The sequence below is a fragment of the Cherax quadricarinatus genome, chromosome 39 (assembly GCF_038502225.1).
Source record: "Cherax quadricarinatus isolate ZL_2023a chromosome 39, ASM3850222v1, whole genome shotgun sequence".
Classification (NCBI taxonomy): Eukaryota; Metazoa; Arthropoda; class Malacostraca; order Decapoda; family Parastacidae; genus Cherax; species Cherax quadricarinatus.
Window position 1 is genome coordinate 9,865,753 of NC_091330.1, and position 10,295 is coordinate 9,876,047.

The window sequence follows — 10,295 nt, forward strand, 5'->3', positions numbered from 1 at the left end:
CTTGTGGAGGGAACTATCGAACACTTTCTCGTAATTCAAAAATATGCAGTCCACTCATCCTTCTCTCTCTCTCTCTCTATCTCTATCTCTCTTCTGCTTAACTTTCGCTACCTTATCTTAGAACTCAAGCAGATTTGTGAGATAGAACTTACCCTGTGACCCTGTCCTGTCTAACAGTTCTCTAAGTATTCAGTATGTTACCATGTCACCACTAGCTCTTACTTCTTCTGATGCCATTAGGTTTACCTCCCTTAATTTCTTCTTGACACCCCTTAGCTCTGGGACTAGTCTCGTTCTAAACCTCTGCACTTTCTCCAATTTCTAAAAATGCTTGATCAGGTGTGGGTCCCATACTGGTACTGCATTCTTCAGCAAGGACAGTGTCGTGAACGATTCCTTTCTTCGGCTCCTCGATGCAATACTCACCCCGAGGGCCTTCTTGTTGAGTGAAATTTTGCACTCTTTGCCCTCAAAGTCTGCACTCCGTTTTCTGTCTTCTTTATAAATTTCCTATTTTCGTAACTATACAAAAGTAGAATGACCCATGTGGGTTTAGCGCTTAACATACTTAACCTGTTTGCATTTTCCTCATTAAGTTCACCTTATCTGAGAACAGGGGGATACCTCAGACTATCCCTTCCATTATCTTGTTCACGTACAAGAAATAATACCGGTTCCAGTATTAATCCTTGTGGAACCCCACTCGTCACACGCTCCCATTCCGACACCTCTTCTCGGACAATCACTCGTTTTCTTCTTTTTAATCATTCCTTGGTCTACAGTAGTGCCTTCCATGTTATTCTTGCCTGCTCCTCTAGCTTTTATCTCAACACCTTGTGAGACATCGTGTCAAAAGCCCTCCTACAGGCCAGGAATATGCAATTTATCCATCTCTCTCCTGCCTAACTTCTGTTACCTTGTCCAGGAACTCTCAACAGGTTTGTGAGACAGGAGTTACCATATGTAAACGTCTGCTGGTTGTTGTTGCTGGTGTGTGTGTGTGTGTGTGTGTGTGTGTGTGTGTGTGTGTGTGTGTGTGTGTGTGTGTGTGTGTGTGTGTGTGTGTGTGTGTGTGTGTGTGTGGTGCACTCGCGCGCGTACTACAATGTGTGCACGTGAGTGAATACAAGACTGTACGTGTGTTTGTGTGTGTGTGTTCGCGCTTACTACGGTGTGTGTGTGTACGTGTGTGGGTTGGCTACTTCTAACTAACCCCCCCAACACCCGCCTAATTTATTCCCCCGCCACCCCTCCCTGCCACCCCTCCCCGCCACCCCTCCCCGCCACCTCGAAAGTGTGCGTCAGTTTTCAAGTCTTCGCTAAGTTCTGCTTAATTTCCTTCCGCTGCCGCTACCCTTCAGGTAGGCAAGAGGACAGTGCCATCATGCAGAGGCTCGCAAGTTGAGAGATAATGAGAGAGATATAGAGAGATAAAGAGAGATAATAAAGCTGGAGTGTGTTGTAGTGATGATAGGAGGGGGGCCCCGTCCCGACCCTGCCGGCACGCGCCCTGGTCGCGCGCCGCGCCACGCGCCCCAGAGACCTACCACCTCGCGCTTCTCCCTCGATTATAACACGCGAAATATCGCTCTACGAGCATCATTTCGCTGCTCAGTCAATTACATCTCGTGGTTAACTATTACATTTCGCGATCTGTCGAGACTATATTCATTTACGGTTGAAACAGAGCGTTTAAATGAAATATTTACTTTTCCGGTGGCGTGAGTTGGTCGGTCAGCTGGCGGCCAGGGGCGTGGCTTAACCTTCCGAGGTTATAAATAAAGGCGCGGCGCGTTTTTGGGGTAGTTAGTAGAGGTCCATCGTAGGTGCCGCACGTGTCACTCCAGCAGGATGTCGGCCACCACCACACAGCGTCTGGTGCCTATCCGGCCGTCGCCCCACAAGAGCCTGACTGTCCCAAAGACCGTCACGGTGATCACCACAGCCGGCTCCCCGGCCACCCTCACGCCGCCCAAGACCGGGATTAAACGGAAGCTGTCGGAGACTAGCCCCGATCCGGTGAAGTGCAAGAGACGTATCAACTTCGGCGTCGGATACGTCGTGTCGCCAGCGCCTGTGGCTGTGGCGCGGCGCAACGCGCGCGAGAGGAACCGGGTGAAGCAGGTCAACAACGGCTTCGCCACCCTCCGTCAGCACATCCCCGGCGCCGCCAAAGCCAAGAAAATCAGCAAGGTGGAGACGCTGAAGCAGGCAGTGGACTACATCAGGTCACTTCAGGAGCTACTGGAGGACCATGATTCTCTCATGCGCCATACCAACTCCATCGTCGTGACCTCTGCGCAGTCCCCGGCGCCCAGGGCACAGTCTCTGCCCTACACCAACGCCGTTGCCCCTACCCAGTCCCAGTACCGCCTTATCCAGTACCCCAGTTATTACTACAGCGAGAACGTCTCTCCCGTGGCTGCGTCAGTGTACCCCATGAGCGTGGCGTCAGTCTCCCCGACGTGCAGCGACGCCGCAGCCTCCCCAACGCCGTCCTACGACTCGGCTTTCTCTTCGGCGGAGGCGGTGACGACGGTGGGCAGCGTGACGGACGTGTTCTCCCCCGTCACCGTCACCACCACCACCAGCACCACCACCTCCCTGCCGGACACACTCGACGTCCTAGATACCTACGACCCGGCCACCTCACCCGAAGACGAGGAATTGCTCGACGCCATCGCCCTCTGGCAGCAGTGTCAGTAGCAGGTAAGTTTTACCGCCAGGGGCGCAGTAACAGCAGCAGCAACTCTAGATGATTTGTGGCTCTTCCTGCCCGTAGAGCGTGACAGTTAGCGATACATAACGATTCTGTTTCCTGACAAACCTCACCTAACCTAACCGATACATTACGATACCCGGGTAGAGGAAGAGGCAATGAAACACTCTGACAGGAACACACGGAATGGTAGACATGGATAGGCATATATTAGCATGCAGAAATAGACAGATAAACACTAAGAGATAAGCAAGGAGACAGATAAGAGGGACCTATTAGGGACAAACACAGAGACGGGAGCTTATAAAAAAAGACAGGTAACAGTTAGCTAGGCACTCTCAGGAGATAAACAGTCAAACGTCTAGACACTCTGAGGACATACAATCAAACATCTAGGTACTCAGAGAAGATAAGCAAAGATATATATTAGCCCCGCCGAAGAAACAGAGAGAGACAGAGAACCAAGCAGGCATAGACAGGGAAGACAGTGCCATCTTGTATCACTTTAGAGCAAGACAATGAATTATACTGCCAGATGATGGTGAGAGTTGTACATCTGGAATGATAGTGAGCTATACATTTTGTTGAGTTATACATTCTGGTGATGGTGAGTCATACGTTATGACGGAAGTGATGCGTAAGGATGATTGGGACACGGCTGTTTATCAAGAATGATAGTATATTGTACTTCAGAATGATAGTGAACTGCGCTTCAGGATGATACTAAAGTGTGCGTCAGGATAATAGCGAACTGTGCTTCAGAATGATAGTGAACTGTGCATCATATTGATAGTGAGTTAAACAACAAGATCATAGTGACAGTTGTACATCAGGTTGATAGTGATAGTTGTACATCAGAATGATAGTGACAGTTGTACATCAGGTTGATAGTGATAGCTGTACATCAGGATGATAGTGACAATTGTACATCAGGATGATAGTGACAGTTGTACATCAGGATGATAGTGACAGTTGTACATCAGGATGTTAGTGACAGTTATACATCAGGTTGATAGTGATAGTTGTACATAAGGATGATAGTGACAGCTGTACGTCAGGATGATAGTGACAGATGTACATCAGGATGATAGTGACTTGTACATCAGGATGATAGTAACAGTTGTACATCAGGATGATAGTGAGAGTCGTACATCAGGTTGATAGTGACCGTTGTATATCAGGTTGATAGTGACAGTTGCGCATCAGGTTGATAGTGATAGTTGTACATCAGGATGATAGTGACAGTTGTACATCAGGATGATAGTGACCGTTGTATATCAGGTTGATAGTGACAGTTGTACATCAGGATGATAGTGACCGTTGTATATCAGGTTGATAGTGACAGTTGTACATCAAGATGATAGTGACAGTTGTACATCAGGTTGATAGTGATAGTTGTACATTAAGTGATAGTAACAGTTGTACATTAGGATGATAGTGACCGCTATACACCAGAAAGATTTTGACAGTAACAAAAGAGGACGACAGTGAATTACACATAGAATCATAGTTATACACATGAAGGATAGTTTTTATGTCAGAATGATAATGAGTGAATTTTTATATGTACAATTATGCGTATTAAAATAATGGTTTTAAAATTAACGTGAAATTAACGCGAATCTTGAACAAACGCTTATATGCAATAAGATCACAGTACACAGTTGATATCACAGTATGCAGAATAACCACTGTGAAAAAAATAGTATAATTCCAACCGCTTTCTTGATTTCTCACATTATCAAGTGTTTGTATGTAAGCTTGGTGGGAATAAGACTTCATGGGTTGAATACCACATCTGCCACACCAAAGATTCGTTTTCCTTCGGCTGAGAAGAGGAGCGGACACAAGGAAAACTGTGGGCCATCTCGCAGAGAGGTGGGGGGGGGGTTAAAAAAATATTCGATAAAATCCCATTTGTAAAGAAAGGTTGATTTGATCAAGGTGTTCACCTCTGCCTTCCCGTACCTTTCGTTGATCCTGTAGGGAATTTAATAATGGCAGATGGGGAGAGGGGGGGGGATGCTACCCTGGGTTTCCTTCACCTCCGTAAGTCGCTTTAATCCCTTTCCATCAGAGGGACGGATGTGGTGATATTCACCTTTCCCTTTTCAAGCTTCCTACCTGCCTCACTACCTGGCGTGGAACTGGGCAGTGGCTTCCGGACTGTGAGAATGCAAAAGTGTGTGTGTCTTTGCTCTCACCTGTCCCTCCCATTCCTCGCCTCAAACCTGATTACCTTCCATTCCCCAGGGTACTGAACGCCTTCTACGGTTTTAGCTCTTTTTAATGTAGAAGTGAGGCTTCAGTCACATACACATGAAACACCTGTTAAGCAAAAGGCTAAGAGATAAAGCTTTTGAATATTCAATGAAATAGTCGATTCGAAAGGACAGGTATTTTTGTATATACCAAACTAATGAAAATGATTTAGTTTACTGATAAATACCAAGAGTTACGAAATACCATACTAAGATCTTTTTAAAAAAAATGTGCAGTGAATATTTCTAGTAAGAAAACATATTTTAACTCTCGAAGAAAGCATGAAAAACAAAACAAAATTTAATTGGTTGATAATACTGGAAAATTAAAATAAAAATCCATCCAGATCCTAAAGAGAGCATGACTGAACACAACAAAAAAGAAGAGCATTGCTTCTATTGGCAGGTGCGGAAGAAAATAGCTAATGAGGAAGTGTATCAGTGAAAGACTGGAACGTGCGCACTGGGTTGCAATGTATGGGACTTGAGAAGCGTGTTGCTCTTTGCTGATGACACTGTGTTTTTGGGTGATTGTGAAGAAAAGTTGCAGAGGCTGGTTGATGAGTTTGGTAGGGTATGTAAAAGAAGGAAATTAAAAGTGAATATGGGAAAGAGTATTCAGGTGGTGAAGGTGTGCAGCACATTGCAAAGGACAATAGCTGTGCATAGGTTGAAATCTATTTAAGAGAAACCTTAGGTGTCTAAATATACATAACACACACACACACACACACACACACACACACACACACACACACGAGTTGAAATAGTCGTCACAAAATCGTGATACCAGAGATTTCAACGCCGGAAGAAGTAGGAATCCTCTCTCTTTCTCTCTCTCTCTCTCTCTCTCTCTCTCTCTCTCTCTCTCTCTCTCTCTCTCTCTCTCTCTCTCTCTCTCTCGTTTTCACTAATCTTTTCTCCTTCTTATCAAGCAAGACATCCCGCGGCAAGACAGCATGCTACACCTAAGACAGAATTCCCGACACACGTCACATTTCTCGTGTGAACCCGTGAGAGTGCTGCTGGACGCCTCTCAACGGTCCTCCTTTGTACCGTCCCGCTGCCAGGGAGGTGTGGGATGACCCACCCAGCCCACCACAGCCCCACTCTCCTGCTAGACTCAGCCCACCACCACCACCCTACCACACCCAGAGCCCCACCCTGCCAGTCCCAGCCACCGTGGAAGCCCCAGCCACCATGGCAGCCCCAGCTACCCTGGCAGCCCCAGCCACCCTGGCAGCCCCAGTCTACCACCTCACCATCCGCCCAAACATATGTGCCCACATAAATTTTGATCACATTTCACCCCAAAAGAATAGCTTGTGTCCGTCGTGGGAAAATACACGTGAATTATATATATATATATATATATATATATATATATATATATATATATATATATATATATATATATATATATATATATATATATATATCAAAAGAAAATAGAAATTGAGATTTTTTAAATTGTTGTAGTTGACCTGTTGTGTGTGTTTGCGTGTCCTCTTAAATCTGTGAAGGTTGTACAGTTCTTTACTCTATGTAAGGTAAAATGATGACTCTCATGCAATAATTGTGGTAATACGTCTTCCTTTTCTATGATTTTTTTTTACTCCTCTCCATCAGGAATCGTCACCATCACCACTGCTAGCTTCACCATCATCACTACTACTAGCCTCACCATCACCACTGCCACCACCATCACCACAACTGTCAACGGGCTCTACAACAATCTTCAGTTTCAGCAACACTAATAATTTTATCATTAATATCACCACTACTGCTGGTTGACATTATCACCACCACCACCAACACACATCATTATCACCACCCCCACCACCACACACCATTGTCACCACCACCACCACACTTACCATTATCACCGCCCCCACCACCACAGACAATTATCACCACCACCAACACATACCATTAACAACACCACCACTACCAACACACCATTATCACCACCACCAATACAATCCCCTTCACCATCATCATATTAACCATTATCAACACCACCACCACCACCGCATTCACCACCGCATTCACCACCACATCCACCTCCATCACCAACATCCCTGCTACTATCAATACCTGCATCACCTCAACAACCACCACCATGATAACCAAAATTACCTTCACAACCACCAGCAACACCACCACCACCACTACAGCAACAACCACCACCATTTATACTACAATGACCACAATTACCACTATTATTACCTCTTCCACCACCACCATCACCACCACGGCACGCGTCCTGTCCCCTCCTCCTCCCACTTCACTCCCATCCCTCCACGAGTCCCTCCTAATTTACCTCCACTTCCCCACCACATGGCCGCCGCCCGTGCCATTAATGGTGGGGGTGTGGAGAGTGGTTGTCGTGGGTGGTAGGGGTGGGAAGAGTGGTTGTCATGGGTGGTGGGGGTGGGGAGAATGGTTGTCATGGGTGGTGTGGGTGGGGAGAGCAGTTGTAGTGAGTGGTGATGGAGTAATGGTGGTATTAATGGTGGTATTAGTGGTGGTATTAGTGGTGGTAGTGATGTTAGTGGTGGTAGTGATGTTAGTGGTGGTAGTGATGGTAGTGGTGGTAATAATGGTAGTGGTGGTAGTGATAGTAGTGGTGATGGCAGTAATTGTAGTGATAGCAGTGGTAGTGGTGATAGTGATAATAGTGGTGGTGGTAGTGATGACATTGATAGTAGTGGTAGTGGTGGTGGTAGTGACTGTAGTGGTAGTAGTAGTATTAGTGGTGGTAGTGAAAGTAGTGGTAGCGGCAGTGACTGTAGTGATAGTGGTAGTGGTGGTAGTAATAATAGTGATAGTGATAATAGTGGTGGTGGTAGTGATGGTATTGATAGTACTGGTAGTGGTAATGGTAGTAATAATGCTAGTGGTAGAGTAAGGAACTAATCCATTGATATAATTTACTCTGTTTTACTCATATATAATTGTTTATACACACACACACACACACACACACACACACATATATATATATATATATATATATATATATATATATATATCTATATATATATATATATATATATATATATATATAATCTGCTCTTGCTCATATAATAATTAAAATAATTATAATAATAATTATAGAAATAATTTATTGTTCAAAAAGTCAATATTATCTGGTATCAAAATAGTTGTGGTGGTGGTAGTACTACTAGTAGCAGTGATAGTAAACTATTAGCAACTGTTTACAACAGTTTACTATAATACCACCACCACTACTACCACCACCACCATCACTACCACCACCATCACTACCACCACAATCACTACCACCACTACCGTAAACATTACCACCGCCACTACCATCACCACCACCATCACCACTACCACCATAATCACTACCACCATCATCACTACCAACACCATCATCACCATCGCCACCGCCACCATCATCACTACCACCACCACCATCACTACTACCACCACCATCACCACTACCACCACCACCACCATCATTACTACCACCACCATCATTACTACCACCACCATCATCATCACTATCACCACCACCATCACTACCATCACTACCTCCATTATCACCACTACCACCACCACCATCACCACCACTACTGCTATCACCACCATCACCACAACCACTACCACCCTAACCATTATCACTTTCACCACTACCACCACCACCATCATTACTACCACCACCACCATCATTACTACCACCACCATCATCATCACTACCACCACCACCACCATCACTACCTCCATTATCACCACTACCACCACCACCATCACCACCACTACTACTATCACCACCATCATCACCACAACCACTACCACCCTAACCATTATCACTTTCACCACTACTATCAGAATCATCACCACTACCACCACCACCATCACCACTGCCACCACTACCACCACCACCACCACTACCACCATTACCACCACCACCACCGTCATCACTACCACCACCAGCATCACTACTACCACCACCATCGCCACTACCACCACCACCATCAATATCACCACTACCACCACCATTATCACCACTACCACCATCACCACTACTACCACCACTACTACCATCACCACTACTACCATCACCACTACCACCACCACCACTACCACCATCACTACTACTACTACTACCACCACCATCACCACTACTACCACCACCACCACCCCACCATCATCACCACTACCACCACCATCATCACCACTACCTCCACTATCATCACCACTACCACCACCATTACTACTGCCACTCTCTTAGTTATCGTCTACCATTTTCAACATTTAATTCCATTTTTCTAACCATTTAATTCCCTTTCATTTATTGCTAATGTTACCCCCTAAATGACTCCATTACCGTTCTCACTATTCCCCATTACTGTTACCATTCCCGTTGTCCCTTACCTTTATTACTAAGATTTTTATCACTGGTCTTACCATTAATATTCGTAAACCCATTTCATACCCCATTACTGTAATTTTTCCCCTCCCATTATTAACACCATTTTTTTATTACTACTAGCATTCTAATCCATTACTATGACAATTCTTACCATTACTACCACCATTCCTAACCATTATTGCCACCGTTACCCATTACTTCCATCTTTCCTACCCATTACTACCACCATTCCTATCCATTATTGCCACCATTCCTACCCATGACTACCACCATTCCTACCCATGACTACCACCATTCATTTCCATTACTATAATCATTCTTACCCATTACTACCACCATTCCTACCCATTACTATGACCATTCTTACACATTACTACCATTATTCCTACCTATTACTACCACCATTTCTTCCCATTATTGCCACCATTCCTACCCATTACTACCACCATTCCTACCCATTACTACCACCATTCCTACCCATTGCTACCATCATTCCTACTCATTATTGCCACCATTCCTACACATTACTACCACCAATCTAACCCATTACTACTGCTAATCTTACCCATTACTATCACCAATACCACTAATTACTATCATTGCCATTAATTACTAGTACCACTCTTAACCATTACTACCACCATTCCTACCCATTACTATGACCATTCTTACCCATTACTACAATTATTCCTACCTATTACTACCACCATTTATTCCCATTATTGCCACCATTTCTACCCATTACTACCGCCATTCCTACCCATTGCTACCACCATTCTTACTCATTATTGCCACCATTCCTACACATTACTACCACCAATCTAATCCATTACTACTGCTATTCCTACCCATTACCATCACCAATACCACTAATTGCTATCATCATTCCCATTAATTACTAGTACCATTC

At 44.9% G+C, this 10,295-nt stretch overlaps 1 protein-coding gene across 2 annotated transcripts in view; it reads left to right on the top strand.

Moving 5' to 3' along the window:
* The first annotated feature begins 1,543 nt into the window (after nt 1–1,543).
* LOC128696321 (achaete-scute homolog 2-like) overlaps nt 1,544–10,295 on the top strand; it is a 17,856-nt gene continuing 9,104 nt past the window's right edge. Inside the window, exons 1-2 of one of the 2 annotated variants that reach the window (XM_053787515.2) lie at nt 1,544–2,709; nt 6,610–7,952. In XM_053787515.2, the coding sequence (XP_053643490.1) occupies nt 1,852–2,706 (855 nt within the window). In that variant the 5' untranslated portion in view covers nt 1,544–1,851 and the 3' untranslated portion in view covers nt 2,707–2,709; nt 6,610–7,952. Of the gene's footprint in view, nt 2,710–6,609; nt 7,953–10,295 lie in introns of those variants that run through there. The other variant, XR_011392921.1, reaches the window with a different exon arrangement.